This window comes from Hyperolius riggenbachi, chromosome 7 (genome assembly GCF_040937935.1).
Source record: "Hyperolius riggenbachi isolate aHypRig1 chromosome 7, aHypRig1.pri, whole genome shotgun sequence".
In the NCBI taxonomy this organism is placed as follows: Eukaryota; Metazoa; Chordata; class Amphibia; order Anura; family Hyperoliidae; genus Hyperolius; species Hyperolius riggenbachi.
The window spans coordinates 93,699,344-93,722,669 of NC_090652.1; the positions used below are offsets into that span (position 1 = coordinate 93,699,344).

The window sequence follows — 23,326 nt, forward strand, 5'->3', positions numbered from 1 at the left end:
CCCTTCTTCCCCCTGGTGAGATCACTCTCTGTCATCATGATGACAGCCGTCAATCTCACTGTAGGGTTACAGCGACACCCGGAGGACGGAGAAAAAACAGCAGCGCTGGATCCCAGGGAGGTGACTCTGTGCTGAGCTGCTGCAGATCTCCCTGGTAGCATGATTTTTTCCAGGGTCTTAAAGGGGGAAAAAAAAAATGGTACCGCTCTTTAGACCCTAAAATCCAGAAATAATCATAATGCCAAGTGGGTTAAAGCCGAGCTAGTCAAGAGAAGCATTTCTCCAGTGGACTAGTTCTATATGCTTTACTTCATTATAAAAAAAATAACTGTCTGGACGAGTTACCCTTGATGACACAAACGGTTATCTCAGCCTAACTGACAAGTACTCTTACAATTTACTATGCAAGTAAATGCAAACTGAAAGTATCGCCCCGCATATGCACAGTCAGCTAACTGAAAAGTTCTGTTCTGTGACGCACCAGCGAGGGAGTCCTCCAGCACGGCCAGATCGGCAACAGCAGCGGGCTCTTCCGCTCTCTTCTATGGTGCGTTTCCGGCTCAGGGTGACGTTTCCTTAGCCGGTATCGTGTGCTCGTTGGAGAAGCTACATTAGGAGCGTCAGAGTCTTTACAGGCTGTGGCTAGGTCTTCCGCGGCTGACGGGACCGACTACCACCTGACAGCCATAGAGAACTGCCACCACCGACCGAGCTCCCAGAGTCCAACGCGGCTTCCGCAACCCGCTCAACCCCTCCAGGAGCTGACAGGGGACACTTCCACTCCCGGTTTCCCAGTCCTGCTTTACCAGAATACCGAGTCCTGCTACCCAGGAATCCCTTGCGGACAGAATACTGCTTCTCCGTGAATCCCTTTACTCCACTCTCCCAGAATCCTCTGTGTCTTGTGTCCTGCTCTCTGTACTGAGCTCTCCCAGAATCCTCTGTGTTCAGAGTCCTGCTCCTTGTAATCCATTCTCCCAGAATCCTCTGTGTCCTGAGTCCTGCTTTCCTAGAATCCTCTGTGTCCTGAGTCCTGCTCTCTGTACTCTGATCTCCCAGAATACTCTGTTTATTGTCCTGTCATTGGCTAACTTCATCTACACCTGTCTTCTAAGGCTCATTTTCAATACTGTAAAGCAAGCTTGTTAGTTGACTTTACCCTCGACGCCTTGATTCTTCTTTTGTACTACAGTGTTAGACCTTCAAAACTCTCGCATCAACACTTGTTTGCCCTTCTTACTGTTTAATCGTGTTTTTACGTGGTTTTTTTTTTGTGTGTGTGTTTAATTGTCTTTTTGTGACCTATCAAGAATCTACTTTTCAGCTGTATTTCTCAACCACTATTTGCTTTTAAAGGTTACATCTTTAGAGACATATTACTCAATAACAGTATTTCCCCATTCTGACTGCAAGTCCAGTATTTGTGCCTCTTGTCACAGTCATGGCATCCAGAACACCAAACACGCCAGATCTGGAGAAGAGTTGTGTGCTGTGCTGTCAAGAGCTAGATGTGTATGCTGTGGGAAAATGTGACCATCCTATCTGCTACCGCTGCTCCACTAAAATGCGGGTACTGTGTGAGCAGAAGTACTGTGCTGTGTGCAGGGAAGAACTGGATAAGGCAAGTCCAAACCGCATTACCAAATATGTTTGTACAAGAATTGGTAAAATGTGTCCCTGGTACTTAACTGAGTTTTGCTGCCTTAGGGAATTGGATTGTTTTTATCTAATTAAGAACAGCAAAATAAGTAGATCTGCATAGTAACTACTAAGATTTTTTTTTTTTGTACTTTTTGTTAACATGTTTCACAACGTTCTCTTTTGCTTTTTTACTCATGCTTCTATGTTTCAATTTCAGGAAATTTTGGCACTAGTCTACTTTACACTCAACAGCACAAAGCGTTGCGATTGGCTTAAGAGTGTGGGCATAGTTTACTACAACCTATCTCATTAACGCACCATTTTCGCCGCCTCTGGACATTGCATGCTATGGGGGAGTTAACCATATTGCCGCAAGGGCTGACTTGCATGACTTAAGATTGAGGAGCTGTCACTTTGAAGCTGAGATTTAGTTGATGTGAAAGTAAGATGCTCCTTTGTCAAGGGATGAGTCCCACTGCTGCTTGAGTGTGTGGAGGCTCCACCCACTTGGACATAGATAGGGTCTTCTCCTCTTGGCCTTGAGGTACATATTACCATAAGTAGACAAGAGGTTACCACCTTACATTACAAGGAGTGACACCTAGAACAGATGATCATTGACAGAAATGTCTCTAGTAACGGTTTATGTTTAATGGTTAACTTCAGCCAGATTGGTTTGGAAGGCTATTTCGTGTTGTGTGCACACACAATTCTTCCTTTTTTTTTTTTTTTTTTTTTTTTTTTTTTGAGAATTTTTATTAATTTCTCAAAGAAAACACCGTATATACTCGAGTATAAGCCGACCCGAGTATGGGCCGACCCCCTAACTTTTAGCTAAATATACTGGGAAAGATGATGGACTCAAATATAAGCCGAGGGTAGGAAACGTAGTGGTGCAACGGTGCAGAAGAAAGCATTATTTGGAGAATACAGGTGGATTGGATTGGGTAGAAAGTACATATACAGTGGAAAATGCCAGACTGGAATGGTGTGTGTGTGTAGCTGACATTTGTGCCCCTGCCGTTCTAAAATGCATACAGGTGTCTCCTGACATTGCTGGACTCACCTGCAGCAACGCTCCTGGTCAGTTCATTGATCCACAGTTTCTTATGTTTCTTGCAAGATCGTCAAATAAAATTCCTGCAGAGTATAGCTTCATGCATACCCTTCCCCCTTTCCGTACAGCAGCACATGGTGCTCCACCAGAGCAGTTTGGTGCACATTTGTTGGTTCCCAAAGAGGGACTGTCCCCCTCCCCTGTGCACCCCTCGCATGTGGTCCCCCAAGTGCCAATATGAGATCTGGAAGTGCGCGGTGACGGCTGTCCATGTAGTCCTCAGCATGTGCAGTGTGCCAGAGCAGACTTTGGGAGAGACTTCTGTGCCGCCCACCCCCATACCCGAGTTCCTGTGTGTGTCCCCTGCATATGCGGTGGTGGTGCATCTGTCACTCACCCCCTGGTGCCTGATTGTCTCCCCGGCATGTGCGGCATATGCAGCGATGGTGTGTCTGACTGTCACTCAACGGTCTGCGCCGCTTGGAATCCCTCTGCCTCTCGTAGCCGCGGTCTCATTGCTATGGCGCCATCTAGTAACACCTGTAATTACGTCATAGCAATGAGACCGTAACTACAAGATGCACAGAGATTCCAAGCGGCACAGACCGATGAGCGACAGACACACCACCGCTACATATGCCGCACATGCTGGGGAGACAATCGGGCACCAGGGAGTGAGTAATGGACGCACCACCACCGCATATGCCGGGGGACTCACTGGAACTCAGGTACAGGGGTGGGCAGAACAGAAGTCTTTCCCAAATCCTGCTCGGGCACACTGCACACGCTGAGGACTACACGGACAGCCATTACCACGCACTTCCAGATCTCATATTGCGGCGGGAGCACATTGGGGGGCCTCTCTGTGCTTATATGACTCGAGTATAAGCCAAGACCCCCACTTTTGGGCTACTTTTTTGGGGTCAAAAACTCGGCTTATACTCGAGTATATACAGTAAGAACAATCGGCATGCACACACAATTCTAGCTAACATTGAAAGCCATATGTTTTGCATCACCTAGGCAATGTCCTGTGAATTAGATTTGTGTCCTAAATGACTTGAAGCGCTTTTACATTGGACACTGTTAATACTGTATATGTTGAATTGAGTGTATGTACGTTTGTTGTTCTACTTCATAACATTTGTATTGGGGGGGGGGAAAGAATAGAGCAGCATGTAGCTGCTTTAATGTAATCATGGTATAGAAATTGCAGCATTGGTCACCAAGGTGAAAAAGCTGTTCACACTTCTTCAAATTTTACGTTTTTTAAAAATGGTAAACAAAAATTGACAGACCATTTTCAGACCGACAATCTGTATTAATAAGCCTTGTATAAAAAGACAGGTCCTATATGGGTCTTCCTGTTTGGACCTTCACCTGATCAATGCTCAACCTACAATGAAAAATGTATTGTACCCACAGACTGACTGACACTCTTTACCAAGCAGAGCTACAATGGCTATTATGCCCTCTATAGCCAGTGGAACTGTTATATCACACCACTTCATCTCCAGCTGTAAGCTCCCCCCCCCCCCCCCCTTTCTATATTAACAATAGGTGTTTTAGTCACTCCTTAAAAGTCTCTGAAGTCTTTCCTGTACCAGGTGATGCTGTCATGTGCTTGCCTTAAAGGACAACTGTAATGAGAGGTATATGGAGGCTGCCATATTTATTTCCTTTTAAGCAATACTAGTGTCCTGGCTATCCTGCTGATCCTCTCCCTCTAATACTTGTAGCCATAGACTCTGAACAAGCATGCAGCAGATCAGGTGTTTCTGACAAGATTAGCTGCATGCTTGTTTCTAGTGTGATTCAAACAATACTGAAGCCAAATAGACCAGCAGGGATTGCCAGGCAACTAGTACTGTAAAGCGGACCTGAATTCAGAACTTCTTCTCTGATCTAAAGGATATGCAACAGCATAATAACCTTTAAAGAAAAAGATTTCTTTGTTACATCTGATACAAATCCTGCAATAAATCTGCAGTGTGTGTACTTCCTGCTTTTATGGAAGCAGATGTAGGGTTAACATCCTGTGTTTACCAATTAGCTTTTCTACTGTGGGAGTCAGCTGGTGCAGGTGAAAGATCAAATTACAACTTGTGCTTAGTCACAGATGAGGGGGATTAGACAGGCTAAACTCTAAATACACACAGGGTGCATTTCTCTGTTTTCCTTCTGTCCTGTGCAAGAGTTAAGGCCCACTTTAAAAGGAAATAAAAATGGCAACCTCCATATACCTCTCACTACAGTTGTCCTTTAATGTTTCCCCTATATTAGGCCCTGCTGGACGGGACTACCCCATAACAAGTCCCAGCATTGCGTTTTCTATAAAGGCCCTCTCCTCTATCTACTCCCTATCACAAGTGTTGCTACCCAACCTCCAATGACAGGTGCTGCTATTGGGTGCTTTCCCAGCCAACAAGGCATATCAAGGTCTGTTGTTATGTCTTCTCTGTACAATATGCCACTTTTGTGTTCGGTCCCCTCTAATAAGAACTACTGCAGTCATAACATCCTTCCTATAGCAGTTCAACTGTAACCACTTCATACCTCTATAACAGGTGCTGCTATTGTCTACCTCGCCCACTCGCCCGCTTCCCAAATATAGAGTTATTCTATAATCACGTTGCGCACACACACACGCCCAATGGAGTATTAAAGAGTTAAAAACACTAAAAACTAAAGGGTTGAGGTGGCTTGCCTCATAGACGACAACTTACTTTGAGTAGAAATGTTTATTAACCTCCTTAGCGGTAACCCCGTGCTGGACACTGGGTAAGCCGCCGCGGAGGATATCTCCGCCCCTAGTGGGGCGATTTTCATTCTATAAAGTGCTGTACGCGCAGCTAGCACTTTGCTAGCCGTGCGCAGAGGTGGAAGAGGGCCCCCCCCCCGCCAGAGGCCTGCGCTGCCCAGACCAATCACTCCCGGGCACCGCAAAGGGCCGGATCGGATGCTCCTGACGTCAGGGCGTCGGCTGACGTCCATGACGTCATTCCGATCGTAGCCATGGCGACAGGAGAAGCCAAACAGGAGATTGCGTTCTATACGCAATCTCCTGTTTGCTGTTGTTGCCGGCAGCGATCGAACTAGAGGGACACATGCGCCCTCTAGTGGTGGTTCATGTAGCTACCACTCAGGTAGCTACATGAAACAAAAACAAAAAATCACAAAAAAAGTGCAATGCAGCCTCCTTGGCGGAAAAAAATGAACCGCCAAGGAGGTTAATAAGCACAGGCAACGCGTTTGGTGGGATCTAGCCCACTTCCTCAGGCCAAATAAAGTGCCACTGCAGTCTAATCGCCGCATTCGGGGCGCCTCTAGCTTTCCTACTTTCCTTTCCTTTCTACTCAAAGTAAGTTGTCGTCTGAGGTAAGCCACCTCAACCTTTTAGTTTTTATTTTTTTTATACTCCATTGGGCGCCTCTTTACTCCCTTCTGTGTCCTACTCCCCTCCACGTTCCAGTGAGGGGAGTCCCATGCACCAAACTTGAGGTAGAATCCACACCACCTCATGGTTTTAGAGTGCATGAGGTTCTTTACCAAGAGAGCCTCCAGGATCACTGGCTTACCTGAGTGGAGTCCGGTATAAGACACTCCACCTGCTTGAAGTGATTGGTTGCCCCGTGTGCAATCCACCTTTGTGAGTATTCCCTTTTCATACACTTTATTTATCCATCTACCTGTGATATACTGCACAATTAGGGCTCCCGTTGTCTGTGGTTTTCCCCAGTACCCTATACTGTGCTGTAGTTGATCATTTTTCTGCCTGTGCTGTGTTGGCAGAATGCTGTGTTTGGCTGACTTGCTTTTAGAAAGAACACGTCTGTGACAAGCTGGGTAAAGAATGTCAGGGTGATGTCATGACTGAACTTTCCTGTGCGAGATTGAGCGTGATTCATCACTGTGTGAAAGCTCACGCCTGGCTTTTTTTTCTACAGGGATTTACCCTGTGCGCTCTTGTTATGACTGACTGAAATCACTGCTTGTATAACGTAAAACACTGTGGCCCTTTTTCAATTCACTTTTTCTCCTAAGTTTTTTCTCTTTTTCACACCTTATCAATAAAATGCCCTAGAAGCCACCAGCAAGCAAAAAAACGATTCAGAATAATGAAGTGTGTGTGTGGGGTGTGTGTTTTTGGTTTTTGTTTTTTTGTTTTTTATGGCAGAGTGCTAGAAAGTTTCTTTTTAAAGAGAATCTCTAACTAAATAAAACCCCCTGGGGCATACTTACCTCGGGAGGGGGAGCCTTTGGATCCTAATGCGGCTTCTCCCATCCTCCGAAGCCTCAGGCATCCAGCACTGGCTCCCCAAAAATACAGCCGACAAGCCTGTTGGCTGTGGCGCAGACGCAGTGGCACCTTCAATATTTAACTTCCCCGTCTCCAGCGCAGTAGCAGCTTTCCAATGGGTTAGCGGATTGCATTGGGCTCGGCTATTTCTGCCTGAGCCCGATCAGAAATCTGCTACTGTGCCTGCGCAGGATTGTGGTAGGTAAATATTTACCTCGCCAGTGTTCTGGGGCGGCCAGCACTGGATTCTGGACGGGGAAGAGGACGGGGGAAGCCGCATTAGGATCCAGAGGCTACCCCCTGCCAAGGTTAGTAACCCCCAGGGGGTGTTTTTTTAACCTGATCGTTCTGAAAAAAATGTATTGGTTAGTGGGAATTCAGTCGTTAATAGGAACAGATTGTTTCCGATCACCACAGTAATCAAACAATCAATTAGCTGTTGGATTGCACCGTTACTGGGCACCAGATTGTGAGATTCAGTCTGAACAGGTAGATGTATTGGTTTGATGCAAACAAACTTTCATGTATGATCACATACGTAGTCACAAATTATATTGGTAATTCCGATTTGAAGTAGACCAGAGACTTCAAATTGTAAAGCTTTGATATTTACCCGGGGCTACCTCCAGCCCCATAAGCTCGTCTGAGTCCCACGCCATCCTCCCACGGTCTGCCGTTCAGCGGCAATCAGCCCTGGTAACAGGCTGAGGCCTCTTGTACACTACATGCGATTTCGGTCTATGATCGGAATCACAAATTGTATTTGCAGAGGGCCTCAGTCTGGGTCACAGTAGACACGGACTGATGCGACTGAGCCTGTTACTGGGGCTGATTGTGGCTGAACGGCAGACCACGGGAGGACGGCGCTAGACTCGGACGAGTCTTATGGGGCTGGAGGAAGCCCCGAGTAATTATCAAAGCTTTACAATTTGACATCTCTGGTATACTTTAAATTGATGGTCTGAAAGATTGTACTAAGCAAGTACTGTCATTAATAAAGGATTTCAGCAATTAATGTTGAGCGACACTGGTGTAACGCAATTTGTCATATTGACATCCCTGTTCTTGTGTCCTCAGGTGGTTTTTATTAAGAAGGTGGTTCCTTTCTCCAGTATTAACACCTCCCAAATGCAGTCTGAGAAGAAACACGACATATACTTCAGTGATGGCAGAATGTTCGCTCTGTTCAGGTAATACAAACTTATTGTAAGGCATCCTTCAAACAGAAATTAATGTAGATCTAAAGGCAAATTGTTACAGATATTTTACTGCAGCCAAACCTAACCCTATTCTCACACAGAACCCTCCCACTACCGATGCCTAACCTTAACTACCGGACACTCCCCCCTGCGATGCCTAACCAAACCAACCCACCACCACCAATGCCTAACCTTAACTACCGAAACAAAAAGTTTTTTTTATACATACCTGAGGCTTCCTCCAGCCCCATCTGCTCAGATCGCTCCCACGCTGCTGTCCTCCAATGTCTGCATCTCTAATACCGGGTCCCGTCTCTTCTGTCAGTTGGAGCCAGTCTGACGTAAGAGAAGTGCGCTCTCACCTGCTGGAGAGCTCTATGGAGGGCGCACTTCTCTTGCGTAGACTGGCCCCGACTCGCAGAAGTGACGGGACCCGGTTCCTGAAGCGGAGGACGGCGGCGTGGCAGCGATCCAAGCGGATGGGGCTGGTCTAAGTATGTATAAAACTTTTATTTTTTTTATATTCAGCTCTGGTACACTATAACACCATCCCCACTACTGCAAATCGGCTGCAAAAACTGAAAAATGGCAGAGGCTCTGCAGGCGTTCAGGCACTGCCCTAGGCACCAATGGTAATATGTGCAAGCGCCCGCTATTTGAAGCTGCAGTTTGCATTACTTGCATTTCATTTGTCTAACTTTATGCCTGAGTAAGAGAACTAAATGTTCTCGAAAGCTTGCAGCTTAAAGAGAGTCTGAAACCAATTTTTAAAAACTTTTTTTTACCTGTTGTTTAGGTTAAGGAATATGGCCAGTGCTAAAACGATGCGTTTCCGTAGCAGATTGGGGTTTTATACCCACCAAAAACCGGGGAGCGCTTCCTAGTATAGGCAGAGCTTTCTGCTGTAGCTCTGCCTCTACTCATGTCAATCCCTGCTGATCGCCGCCCCTCTGTCTTTCACGGAGAGGGGCGGGGAGAGGCGGCGATCAGCAGAGGATTAACGCTAATGGAGGCAGAGCTACAGCGCTAAGCTCTGCCTCCCCGGGCAGCAAAATCCACGACTTTGAAAGTCGTGGATTTTTGCCCCAGATCCTTGTTCTGCAGTGGGAATGCAGCGTTTTAGCACTCGCCATATTCCTTAACCTAAATAACAGGTAAAAACTAATTTTTAAATTGGCTTCAGACTCTTTAAAATGAGCTTAGTATTACATACAAATTTTTCTCTTTCCCGATCTAAGGTTGACATTGCATATCATTAGCTATTTATATTTACTTTTGACAGCACTGGCACTTTTTTTATTTTTTTTTAATTTTATTTATTTATTTTTTTAATTTTATTTTTTTATTTGTTAGATCCCCTTTACAGGAAACCCAAAGCGGGCGACCGAGGCTGAGATAACACACCTAACACAGCCTAAACTGACGGGCCGCCCCCATGCACACTCTGGGGTGGTTTTCACTTTTTACAAAACCATTCTTGCTCATCCTTAGTAGGGACATTCCAGTGTGAGCTTTTTTTAGAGGCAGTCAGTTCCTGTTCAGTATAGTCAGTAAAGTGCTGCAGTTAAGATGCAGGTGTCAATACTGGGAATGCTAAAACTCCACTGTGTATTGCGTGATGGTTTGCTAGTCTCTCTTGTGCAGCAATATTCCCTTTTGTGTATGTTTTCTCTGCAGGCGATTGCTACAGCATGAATGCTGGATGTGCTCTGAAGTGAGGCCTTTCCACACCTTTGCTGATCTAGAACAACATATGAGAAAACACCACGAGCTCTTCTGCTGCAAGCTGTGTGTTAACCATCTAAAGGTAAGCTGCTCAGGCACAGGCAGTGTGTGTCACTGCCCCAGGCCACCAGGTGGGGCTAGATCACTGTTTTAGCAGAAAAGGGAAATATCTGTGTCTTGGGAGATGAGATTTAGTCTTTGTGGGACTAAAGTCTGTTTACATAAAATGCAGAAGTCTATATGATGAATGCTATATTGTGTTGCTATTTTAATGGAAAGTTATGATGTGCATTTGATCGGTAAAACGTTTGTAAATGAACAGTCTAAAACCCCATGAATAGATGATTAGAGGCACCCCAAAAGATAAAAACACAGTATCCTCTTCCTTTCTCTTTACCAACAACCTTTGCAGCCGTGCCAAGGATAAATCCTTCTTTCATCCACAGAAAATGTCATGCAATGCCACAGCGCCAGGGATTACGCTGTGATCGGTATACATATACTCCAATCCACCTCCAGAGATCCCTACTGTATCGTGGGTGCCTGTAGTGCAGATCCGTGCACCCCAAGAAAAGAAAGAGGGATTCTCTCAGTGGATAACGTTCAAGGCAAATTTATTTGTGGATAAAAACATCAAACAGGCTTGTATAAGTATCACTCACATAACGAGGGTCCTATACCATTTAGGACCCTCTCCGGCTAGTTCGCTTCCCACCCTTGTGGTTCTAAGTGAGCACTTGAATAGTTTCGGCCTTCCGCCGTCATCGGGATATGAGAGAGCGCAGGCGGGCTAGGATCTCTCTCTCTCTCTCTCTCCCTCTCCCTCTCCCTCTCCCTCTCCCTCTCCCTCCCTCCCTCCCTCCCTCTCTCCCTCTCTCTCTCTCTCCCTCTCTCTCTCCCTCTCTCCCTCTCTCTCTCCCTCTCTCTCTCCCTCTCTCTCTCCCTCTCTCCCTCTCTCCCTCTCTCTCTCCCTCTCTCCCTCTCTCTCTCCCTCTCTCCCTCTCTCTCTCCCTCTCTCCCTCTCTCTCTCCCTCTCCCCCTCCCTCCCTCCCTCTCCTGTGCAAGTTCCAAGCCTACTCCCGAATCACCGGCCGGAGACTGCATTACTTCCGGTCGGCAGCCATTCTCCCTGTTGCTAGGGAGAAATAGCCTATTGCAGCCAGTGGAGAGCCCCATGCTTCTGCTGGCCACCAGGCTGTTTTCAGGGTGGAACCAAGGCGGCGGCTGGACAGGTGAGCGGCGATCATTGTGGATGCAAAATGATGGAGCGCATCTGCTTAGTGGATGTGCTCACTGTGTCCATTTTGCATCCGCTTTAGTGGGAACAGAGCCCGACTTTGAACATTGCAGGGCTGTGAAGGTAGTGGTGGTATGATTGTACAGCCTCCCTTCCCTCCTGATAAGTTGGCTAAAGCCCCGTACACACGTAGATTAAAGTCAGCTGAGGCGTCTGATAGTCTTTGGAACATTAAAAACCATTTAAGGGATTTGCAAGCTTTATTTAAAGGAGCACTATAGCAAAAATGAAAAACTATAATTAAATATTTAAAATGTATACAAATAAAGCCGTAAGAACATTACTGGCAAATAAGGTTAAAAATAAGCCAATGAAAAGGTTTGATTGTATAAAATATTAAAATATAAAAAAACCACTTACCAATGGAGTTTGGATGAGCTCAATAGAGGAGGAAACATGCAGGTGTTTGGGAGGTAGAAGGGATCCCCCTTTAGGTCAGCAGTAGTGTAGTTGGATCCTCCTAATATCCTTGGCTCCCACAGGAGCAATGGTGAAACTAACAGCTCATATTCTTGTTTCAGAATTTCACTTATGAGAGGAAGTGGTACTCTCGCAAGGATCTAGCTCGCCATCGTATCCATGGTGACCCTGAGGACACCTCCCACCGCGGTCATCCTCTCTGCAAGTTCTGTGATGAACGATATCTCGACAATGATGAGTTATTGAAACATTTACGCAGGGACCACTACTTCTGCCACTTTTGTGACTCCGATGGGGCTCAGGAATACTATAGGTGGGTGTGCTTGTAGTTCAAAACGTCATACATTGAAACAGTCTAAGGTTTTATAAATGGCAGCACCTTGTTCTTCACTTCTGGCATGTGCTGATACAGGGGAAAGCCAGAGGAATGATGGTTATCAGCATAATTACAGGTTCATTCATCACAGGTAAATTACTCAGTGACAGTCGTTACACAGACAAGCATGTAAATCATCTTGTAAGAGCAATGAGAAGTCTTCTATACTGGAAGTTATTTACATATTTGTAAATGCATGTATTTGTTTGGCAGATAAGTTGGTGTTGCAGATCCTTTAGCCAGCTAAATCTTAGTTACATAGTTACATAGCCAGCCTGGCTGAAAAAAGACACACGTCCATCGAGTTCAACCAGTACAATCTGACACTGAAATTGAAAAGAAAAAACTTTATAATACAATGAATTGTATGTGTAGTATGGATAATTAATGGCACATTCGTAGCAAAGCAAGTCTAATTTTTATTTTCAGTTATAGAACCTTTTTTTTTTTTTTTTTTTTTTTTTTTTTAACCACTTCGCATCCAGACCTTGTTTTCAACTTATTGACCAGAGCAGTTTTGACAGTTTAGCTATGTCCCTATTTAATTGGAAATAACTTTATCCCTACTTACGACACAGAAATGAAATATATATTGTTTTTTTCAAGACAAACTAGGCGTTCATTGTATGCCATTTTTTTTCCCTCAAATAATTTTGTTTTCTATGAATTTTAATTGGAAAACAAAGAAAAAAATAGAAAAAACGTGTATTTCCTAGTTTTACCAATTCCAGTTTAAAAATAAAAAGTGCTACTGTAGATAAAAAAAACTCAAATTTTTTGTTTGGCTATTCTTACTGCTTATCACAAAACTTAGATTATGTTCCTGTCACCATTTATAGTGATGATATTTGATTCTGAAATAATGCAACAAAGTGTGTTTTTCACTATAAAATGAGAAAATACAAGTATTTTTAATAGTAAAAATCAATCTCATTAGCTCAGGAAACTTATATTCCCATTCACCAATTAGTCCTGCATCAGATAGTACCAAAAAATGTGCACAGGAGCAAGCCCAATCCTGCACAGCACTGCTTTTGCTACAAGACTTATATCTACTGACCTATGGCTTAGATGAAGTCCCAGAGGACGTATATCTACTGACCTGTGGACAAAGTGGTTAATATTGCATTATTGTTACATTTGCAGTTTACAAACTACACTCTGCATTTTCAACTATGAATCAGAGCAGAGCTAATGACCCTTTGAACTTCTCTGCAGTAAAATCTGATCTGAAGTTGTCTTTCATTGTTTCTTTGATGTAGAAGTGCTTCAGATAATAGCATGAAGTTTTTCACTTCAGAATCCCTTTAAATCAGTTGCTCTCAGTTCTAACTGAAAGGACAACTGATTTTTAAAGTAATGCCCATGTCTTCCTATGGCACCTTTCACACTTAATGAGAACCTGAACTGAAAATAAAGTCAAAATAACCACACACAGGTCATACTTATATCCTGTGTAGTCTATTCTTCAATCTTTCTCCTCTCCTGCGTCCCGTTTGTCCACTGTGATCAATGGAATTCTCTGTACTCCATTTTACAAATGGCCAATTCCCCATAACAGCTTCCTGGTCAGCATGCTGTTAAACTGTAATATCACCCACTTGAGCCATAGGGAAACATGGAAATTACCTTGCACATTCAGTTGTAACTGACAGCTGCTGATATATAACTGACAGCAACTGGTATATTTCAGTTCTGCCAAAATATTGTCAGAATTTGAAGAGATCACTGTAAGAAGAAAATGGTGAGCTTCTGAGAGGAACTGAAGACGAGGTAAGTATGTAATCATTTGCAGCTACATCATTTATTTTAGCCACCTGAGCAGTTTTGACGGTACGGATAGATTATGTAGCTGGCACTTGGCTAGCTACATGTGTCCCCCGATGGCCGCCGGCACCCTCTGATCCCCCTGATCGCCGCCCTTATACATACCTCCCCCCCGAAACCCGCGATGGCGCAGCCTCTCCAATAGCCTCCAGGCGTCGCTATGGGGAGGATCGGGACTGCGCATGGCGTCGATGATGTCCTGTCTAATTGTCGCCATAGATTTTTCTCGATCGTCGGGTCGGGAGTGCGTCGATAGCGGTCTCCGCTGTCTTCTTCTCCGCTCCGGGCTCCAGGGCTGCAGCCTCCTTGAACTTCCTGTCCCGGCAGGAAGTTTAAACAGTAGAGTGCCCTCTACTGTTTAAACTTCCCCTGGACAGGAAGTTCAGTGAAGCAAGCCAGCCGGACCGGAGACCAGCGCGGAGAAGACAGCAGAGACCGGGGCAGTCGCGTCGGCCAGATCAGGTAATGTATAGCGGTGGCAGCAGCTTCACAGATTGTGATCGGTTTAATTCTGAAATCGATTCGCAATCTGTTTGCAGTAAAGGCAGCCATACGATCCCTCTCTGATCAGATTCGATCAGAGAGGGATCTATCTGTTGGTCGAATCTGTTGGCAAATCGACCAGTGTATGGCTACCTTTACACAGTTGCATGATTAGGGCTGTTTATGTTTGACCTTTAAAATACACCTAAACTGTTTAAAAAAAAATGGTTCACACTTACCTCAGTAAAAGGAATGGATGGATGGACCTAAGGTTTTCCAGATCCTTTCGAAGCCAACCGATCCAGCGTGGAATAGGCTTCTTCTGGCAGCGCTTTCATCCGTGCAGGAGGGCATCCGTACTTAACATGAACACTCAGGGCCTGTTTCAACTTGAGACGCGCAGTGTCACATCCTGGTGTGCGGATACCGAGACGAATCCCATCAGCCGTGCCTTAGACGGCTATGGGATTCACAGCCTCCCTCATCATTTCGGATGGTAATGTCTGCCGAATCGCTAGCGCAATTGATTCTGCCGGCGGTTCCATTATACCCTATGGAAGACTTTCCCCGCACAATTTGCCTGCGGGGAAACTCTGTGGATTTTCCACACCAGTGGAAATGAGCCTTTGAGGTCTGTGCATGCCCAGTAGAACTAAGTTGCTTGTGTACAACATTTTTCCTCCATGCACAAGCAACTTTGTTCTACTGGGCATGTATAGACTTTACTTGAGCATGCCCAGTATGGATTTGCATGTCCACAGCTGGGATTACAGCCCGATGAAACCTAGTCAGCGCTGTATTGGTGACCTGTGGAGGATCTGGGAGTCACCCGAGGCTTCCCTCTACTGAGCTAAGTATCTAGTTCCTTTTTTTTTTTTTTCCAGTACTATTTCCCCAGAGGTTCCCTTCTAGGTGTACTTAAAGCCAAAATTACCTCTGTTTTACAGTGACTATTCTTTCTTGCGGGAACACTTTCGGGAAAGCCACTTCCTGTGTGAGGAGGGCAGGTGCAACACGGAGCAGTTTACACATGCATTCCGCAGTGAAATAGACTACAAGGCACACAAGACTTCCTGTCACAGCAAGAATCGCGCAGAGGCCAGGCAAAACCGCCAGATAGACATCCAGTTCAGCTATGCCCCCCGCCATAACCGCAGGGCTGAAGGTAACGTGAAGTAAAATGTGATGTGAATCTATCTGGTTCAACCATAACAGCTCTGCGTAACTTAATATTGCATGGGGCAGTATGAAGCTTGGGACTGTACCAGGGACACTGATATTAAATACATAAAATGAGGTGGCTTACCTCAGGGAAGACAAATTAATGTAATGAATTTTAACATGCACTGGCAATGCGTTTCATCGGTCTATGCCCACTTCCTTAGGCCAAATAAAGTTCTGAAGGTTGGTGTAAGCCATAGAGAGGCGCCTATGATTTGGCTTACAGCAACCTTACAGCAACCTTATATCCGCCTGAGGAAGTGGGCATAGACCCAGGAAACACGTTGCCTGTGCTTATTAAAATTAATTTATTACATGAATGTCTTCATTGAGGTAAGCCACCTCATATTTTCTCATTTTACTTGTTTTTTAACAGTTTTATTATACCATTGTGCCCTTCTTTCCCCCGTTGTGCTTCCTGCCCTCTTTAGGGAGGAGTATATCTCTGGCCCTGAGTGTTTTTGCCACCTCAAGGACCATTTGGTTGTTTTTCTAACAAGAGCGCGACTGGCACCCAGTTTGCCTGAATACCAGAGTGGAGTTGGGTTTATATATCTCCACTTCCCTGCAATGGTTGGTTGCCTTTCACTAACATCCATTTGTGAGTACCATTTGTGTTGTTTAAATCCCTACTCATTTGTGACATAATGCACCATCCGAGCTCCCGTTGTCTCTGGCTAATTGGCAAATGAAATTATTGCCGACCAGGTGACACTCTCTGCCTGTGTCTTCACTCTGTCCCCCTCCCTCTCCTGAATAGACACATCACCCTGGCAACAGCTGAGTCGCTTCAGAAAAGGAAGGGGGCAGAGTAAAGACACAGGAAAAGAGAGATACTTGCCGTCAATGTTCACAAGCAAGCCTGTACTGCTCTGTGTTGAAAATAAGTTTTGTGTTTTGTTTTTTTTGTTTGTTTTTTGTTTTTTCCACACCGTGAATGCTTTGGGATGCTTTTAAATGTTCTTTTATGTACCTAGGAGTAATTACCGTAATTACTAAAATTTTAGTTTTTATAGTATAATCCCACTTTAAAGACAACACTATCCAGTTAGTGGCAGATCTGTTATTATTATTATTATTATTATTATCATTTAGTATTTATATAGTGCCAACATCTTCTGTAGTGCTGTACAGAGTATATTGCCTTGTCACTTAACTGTCTGAGGGGCTCACAATCTAATCCCTACTATAGTCATATGTCCATGTATGTATGTATGTATGTATCATGTACTGTATGTATCCTAGTCTAGGGCCAATTTAGGGGAAGCCAATTAACTTATCTGTATGTGTTTGGTTTGTGGGAGGAAACCAGAGTTCCCGGAGGAAACCCACACAGACATGGGGAGAACACGATCTTCTTGACCAGTCATTTACTTGTTCTGCCACTTTGCATTATTCAATACTCTATTAGAAAATATTTTAGCAAAAATCTTGTGTAAAACCTATTATGCAGCCACCTACTGCTGTGAGCTTTATTCTGCTTAAAGAGACAATGAAGCGGAAAAAAAAATATGATATAGTGAATTGGTTGTGTACTATGAATAATTACTAGAAGATTAGCAGCAAAGAAAATATTCTCATACTTTTATTTTCAGGTATATAGTGTTTTTTCTAACATTGCATCATTCTATAATATGTGCAGATTACACAACACTCAGCATTCAAAATGAGTCTTTCAGAGCAGTCTGTGAAGTAATGACCTCTCCTCTAGCAGAGAAAAAGTAAACAGTTCACTTACAGTTGAGATAATAAAAGTCAGATAACAGCCCTCTCCACTACTAAGACTTAGTCGGAGAGTTAAAGTGAACCTAAAGCCTACCAAAAAAAATTAAATGAACTCACCTGGGGCTTCCCTCAGCCCCCTGCAGCCGATCGGTGCCCTCACAGCCCCGTTCTGACGCTCCAGGACCCGCCGGCGAACACTTCCGGTTTGGCCGTCACCGGCCGACAGGCATGGGAACGCGAGTGATTGTTCGCGTTCCCAGCCTGTATCGCCCCCTATGCTGCTATTGCGACCTCCTGGCCGCAATAGCAGCATAGGGGGCGATATACCGGCTGGGAACGCGAACAATCACTCACGTTCCCATGCCTGTGTGACGGCGAAACTGGAAGTCGTCGCCGGCGGGTCCAGAAGCATCGGCGCGGAGCTGCGAGGGCACCGATCGGCTGCAGGGGGCTGAGGGAAGCCCCAGGTGAGTTAATCTCCTTTTTTTTTTTTTTTTTTTTTTTTTTTTTGGTAGGCTTTAGGTTCACTTTAATGGCTTGTTTGCATAGAGATAACAACTGGAGTTTCTTAAGTCTTCCTGTACTGGAAACAATTAGACTGATGTATCTGATCTTAATGTTTTATTTCTTAGCTGTACTACACATACAAATCATAATATCATAATTTTGTTTTCGCTTCAGTGTCTCTTTAATGCAATGTAAAACTGTGATGTGGCTTATGCCTGGTGGTGCTCTGCTCCATCACTCACTCAAGAAGGGCATCACTGATCAGATTTCAGGTTTATGTTTAATTTAACATACAATCTATATTAAAAAAAATGTAAACACTTAGCTTTAGAGATTGCAGAGATCAGGCACAAAATGCTAAGAATGATACTGCTGGATGCTGCAGCCTGCAACTACTGGGATGGGATTTCTTCTACATCTAAGGGCCTGTTTCCACTACACGCAGATTCTGCATGCAGAAAACTGACTCCAATGAATGTCTATGGGCCTGTTTCCACTGAACACGATTTTTCTGATGCAGATTTCCCATAGGCATTCATTGGAGTCAGTTTTCTGAATGCAGAATCTGCGTATAGTGGAAACAGGCCCTAAGTGTTTCTACGTTCTATTGTTTTGCAGGGGTGGTCGGAGGAGAGGACTACGAGGAGGTTGACAGATTTAACAGACCGCTGAGAGGGCGTGGCAGCCACCAGAGTAAGAGGGGAAGTTGGAGATATAAACGGTAAGTGATGGTGAATTCCCTTCAGGTTTTATAGCTTCAGACTATTAGGTTTCCAAGTCCTGGCAGAAATGTGCTTCGATATTATTATTTTTTTTTTTTTAATTTGTGAAAATCTTTGATGTCTTCCAACAGGGAAGAAGAAGATCGGGAAGTTGCAGCTGCAGTGAGAGCCTCAGTGGCGGCCAGGCGACAGGAAGAGATGGGCAGGAGGCTGACGCATGATATTCCAGATAATTTCAAGTCTAGAAAAGAGGAGGGCCGGGACTCTGACGAAGGTCGCAGAACAAAACCTGCCCCTAAACCTTCTGCTGAAATGTCAGGTGAGCACAGATTACAGATTCTGTAAGAGGGCTTCTGCTTGTATTGCATCATCCTGCTGCTCAGGCTGCAAGGGGTGGAGCACAGATTGAGCTCTCTAGGAATAGCGGCTACAATAAAATTACAGCTCTTAGCAGCAGCTGGTGTGCAGACCTGGTTGGTGTCAGCTACTGACCAAGTGATTTTAAAAATCTATTTAACATCGCCCAAACAAATAACTGAAAACATGAGAGAAGGGACTCCAGCCACTGCTGAAGAACTGACCCTTGCTGTAGAAGTCTAAACCAGATTCTCCAACCAGTGCACATGGTAAGGCTAGGTCCACACTGGTCCGTTAAGGAACTTTTTTTTTTATTTATTTTTTATTTCTCACCCAGTTTTTTTCCAGAAATGCATTTTTTTGTAGCATATGTTTCCAGTCCGTGGAATCGTATGCCCCAGCCGTGGGGGGAGAGGCAGCCACGATGCTGGAGGGATTTAGCAGGCAGGATGGGGTTGCAGTGGTCACCTGGGTCCCCAGTCCCACCTACATGCCGCAAAACTTGTTACAATGTATAGAAGCGAGCAACTTACCTTCTCTCCACTTCCTCTGCTTGCCGTGTCACTGCCTGCAATGCCGCCCTCTATACTTCGGAGGGAGGCAATGCAGGCAACTATACCCTCCAGCATGGCAGCCCCCACTCCCCCCACAGGCTGTGACACAGAAACGGATCTGTTTCTGTGTCCAAATCTGCCTGTGTAGAGGGGGATCAGTTTTTTTTTTCTATTGCCTGCCACTACCCCTGCGTGTGTCAGGATCCAGATCAGTTGCGTGAAAATGCAGCAGATTTTCCGGTTTTGAAAACGGATCCCCTCAAAATCAGAAGGATGCGGTTTTTGTTTGGGTGAAGATGGCTGCTATTTTTAACATTGCTATCCATGGCTCCGGTTTTGATCAGGTTGTAAAAACGGAGCCACGGATACGTTTCCAGACCTAGTATGAACTAGCCCTAACGGCTGGAGGGAGGGGTGTCCCAGGGGTATAGAGAAACCGGCAACTGGTGTTTGAGTAAAAACGGAGTAGGAAAAAAGCGAGAGAGGGGGACAGCCTGCAGTTACTGGGATTTCTTATTTGGGTGTTTCTACATTGTATTGTTTTCCAGGGGTGGTCGAAGGAGAGGAATTTGAGGAGGTTGACAGATTTAACCGGCCGATGAGAGGGCGTGGCAGCCACCAGAGTAAGAGGGGAAGCTGGAGGTATAAACGGTAAGTGATGGTGAATTCCCATCAGGTTTTATAGCTTTGTTTTCCGAGACCTAGCAAAATTATGAGAATATCTTTATGATTGACATCTTCCAACAGGGAAGAAGAGGACAGGGAAGTTGCAGCAGCAGTGAGAGCCTCTGTCGCAGCCAGACGACAGGAAGAGATGGGCAGGAGGCTGACGCTCGATATTTCAGATAATTCCAAGTCTAGAAAAGAGGAGGGCCGGGATTCTGACGAAGGTCGCAGAACAAAACCTGCCCGAAACCCTTCTGCTGAAATGTCAGGTGAGCACAGAGCTGCTGATTTCTGATTTCTTTTGTTGGCCACTTGTGCATCATTGTTCGAATGATGCGTTAAAGGGAAATAGGAGTGAGAAGGGATATGGAGGTTACCTTATTGCTGTCATACTTGCCAGCTCTCCCTGACTTTACATCAGATAGCTTGAGTCTTGTCACATACCTGGAACAAGTTACTACTAGGTCAGTGATTCGAAAAATACTGTATTAGAGGAAGGCAGAAGACCAGTGGCACCCCCCCCCCCAAAAAGTCTGTAATGGCACCTTCCATATCCCTCTCACTTCAGGTTTCCTCTAAGCTCTTCTCCAGGCCCGGATCATTTAAACAGAATCTGTACTCTAAAATTCTTACAATAAAAAGCATACCATTCTATTCATTATGTTCTCCTGGGCCCCTCTGTGCTGTCTCTGCCACTCCCTGCTGCAATCCTGGCTTGTAATTGCCAGTTTTATTCAAAAAGATGCAGAGGTGGCGTGGTACTTCTCCTTTAAGAGGTGTGGTACCCCCAGCTTTTGTGCGAGAACAATGTGCACAGGTGGCTAACTTTATCGCCGACAGGCTGCGCGCATTCAAATTGCTTGCATAGGACGTGTGCTCCGCTGTGGCATTTTGAAGAAAGGAGCGTAAACTATGTACATATAGAAACAGATAGCGTGCATCTTCCGTCCAAACCTATGTATTTATTGCAAGTGGACATCACCAGTGAAGGTTCAAGTAACACAATCCAAGTGTATCCTATGCAGTAAGCAAATATTTGTAGCATAATACCTTGTCTGTAGTTCCGTGCGTTAGCCTGTCAGCATGGGAGGTGGGAGTGCGGGGCAGATGTGGGCCTAGCGACGGCCGTTTCGCGTCCTGCTGGACGCTTGGTCACGCTGCTTTCCACTGAAATTGCCAATTTTAGGCAGTGTTTACAAACCAGACATGGCTGCTAACAGCATGTGATAGGCTGAGAGTAGCTCAGTGTGTCTCATACAGAGTCTGCAGGGTGCCTGGAGAGCAGTGCAGCTTGGATACCACTTTTCACTATCCGGATCTAATTCGGATCCGGATATCCCTCTATCCGATCTGGGTCAGATATCTGAGTTTAAAATTTTCCAATCTGAATCGAATATCCGACCTCAGTATCCGGCCGGATTCAGATATCCGGATAGAACAGCGGAAGTGACCTGAAAATGGCAAAATACCCGTTCGGAGGTCTCTCTCTCCTCTCTTCTCTCTTCTCCCTCTCCCTCCCTTTTGAAAGGTATTTTTGCCATTGAAGGTGATTTTGGCTTTTGCTCAGATATCTGAACTAACTATCCGCTCGGATTTCAGATGGGAAATCCAAGTTTACTCAGATAGTCAATTCGGATTTTAAAAAAATATCCGAATTGCTATTCAAAGTTTGGATAGTGGAAAAAGTTCGGCTTATCTGGGTAGTTCCGATATCCGGAATCTGGATGAGCACCACTGCTGGAGAGAACAGAGGCGCCAAAAGGATAAAAACAATATTTAAAAGTTTTAAAATTATTGCTTAGGAGGCAGTGGTGGACTCACCTCCCACAAGCAGACACAACAACTGTGTATTCACAAAAGGGACATTTATTGGTATACTCCAAATAAGGTTGCAACGCGTTTCGCAGGTCAAACCCGCTTCATCAGGCAATTACAGGAAGGAGCACACAACTGGGGGTAAGAGGCAACACATTTGTACAAATCCTGAACAGACTGCATATCAATAAACATAAATATTTGTATGATGGAATTCACTGGTGTGATTTAAATTAACGGGAAGAGGTGGCTAATTATTGTATTTTGGGGGTGGAGGGGGGGCGGGGAGAGGGGGGGGGGAAGAGGACGGAGGGCCGGGGGGGGGGGGGGGGAAATGGGGAAAGAATTGGAGATGGGAAATGGGAGGGGGGGGGAGGGGGGAAGGGGAAGAAGGGTGGGGGGGGTTTGTTTTAGGGGGAAGATTTGCACTATTTCATATAGGCTAACCGCTCCCAATACACATATGTATGGGTAAAAAATATATATATATGAATTATGATACTGTTTACTGTATGTTATGAAAGTATCTCGCCACATGCTTGAGATTAACGTTTGATTATGTTTATGATTATGTTTATGAATATTAATGCTATGATGTAATACTTAAAATTACCACTATCTTTCTTCCCCCTAAAACAAACCCCCCCCACCCTTCTTCCCCTTCCCCCTTCCCCCCTCTTCCCCCCCCCCCCCTCCCATTTCCCATCTCCAATTCTTTCCCCATTTCCCCCCCCCCCCCCCCCGGCCCTCCGTCCTCTTCCCCCCCCCCTCTCCCCGCCCCCCCTCCACCCCCAAAATACAATAATTAGCCACCTCTTCCCGTTAATTTAAATCACACCAGTGAATTCCATCATACAAATATTTATGTTTATTGATATGCAGTCTGTTCAGGATTTGTACAAATGTGTTGCCTCTTACCCCCAGTTGTGTGCTCCTTCCTGTAATTGCCTGATGAAGCGGGTTTGACCTGCGAAACGCGTTGCAACCTTATTTGGAGTATACCAATAAATGTCCCTTTTTGTGAATACACAGTTGTTGTGTCTGCTTGTGGGAGGTGAGTCCACCACTGCCTCCTAAGCAATAATTTTAAAACTTTTAAATATTGTTTTTATCCTTTTGGCGCCTCTGTTCTCTACCATAATACTGATTGTATCCACCTTTGGTGGAGGGGGATACCCCTTCTTGTTTTTCAAGCCTACAGAGAGCGACTTCTTATTCCTGAGTGAGGACAGGCTAATCTCCTCACCTGCCTACACAGTGGTTGCCTGGAGGTAACCCTGGTTTGTGAGTATACAATTCATACTCTTTCTAATTATCCAATTACCTTGACATACTACACCATATCGGGCTCTCGGTTCTCTCTTCTTCACCACTGCTGGAGAGGTTGTGTATAGCTTCTATCCTATCACAAACAGGGCTGCACATTCCAGCCTG

General features: G+C 45.1%; 1 protein-coding gene across 1 annotated transcript in view; it reads left to right on the forward strand.

The window, feature by feature from the left end:
- Positions 1 to 540: 540 nt before the first annotated feature.
- ZNF598 (zinc finger protein 598, E3 ubiquitin ligase) overlaps positions 541 to 23,326 on the forward strand; it is a 54,189-nt gene continuing 31,403 nt past the window's right edge. Inside the window, exons 1-9 of the mRNA XM_068244342.1 lie at positions 541 to 1,621; positions 8,076 to 8,188; positions 9,875 to 10,004; positions 11,741 to 11,952; positions 15,273 to 15,490; positions 18,397 to 18,499; positions 18,632 to 18,819; positions 19,960 to 20,062; positions 20,159 to 20,346. Of these exons, the coding sequence (XP_068100443.1) occupies positions 1,442 to 1,621; positions 8,076 to 8,188; positions 9,875 to 10,004; positions 11,741 to 11,952; positions 15,273 to 15,490; positions 18,397 to 18,499; positions 18,632 to 18,819; positions 19,960 to 20,062; positions 20,159 to 20,346 (1,435 nt within the window). The 5' untranslated portion in view covers positions 541 to 1,441. The remainder of the gene's footprint in view (positions 1,622 to 8,075; positions 8,189 to 9,874; positions 10,005 to 11,740; positions 11,953 to 15,272; positions 15,491 to 18,396; positions 18,500 to 18,631; positions 18,820 to 19,959; positions 20,063 to 20,158; positions 20,347 to 23,326) is intronic.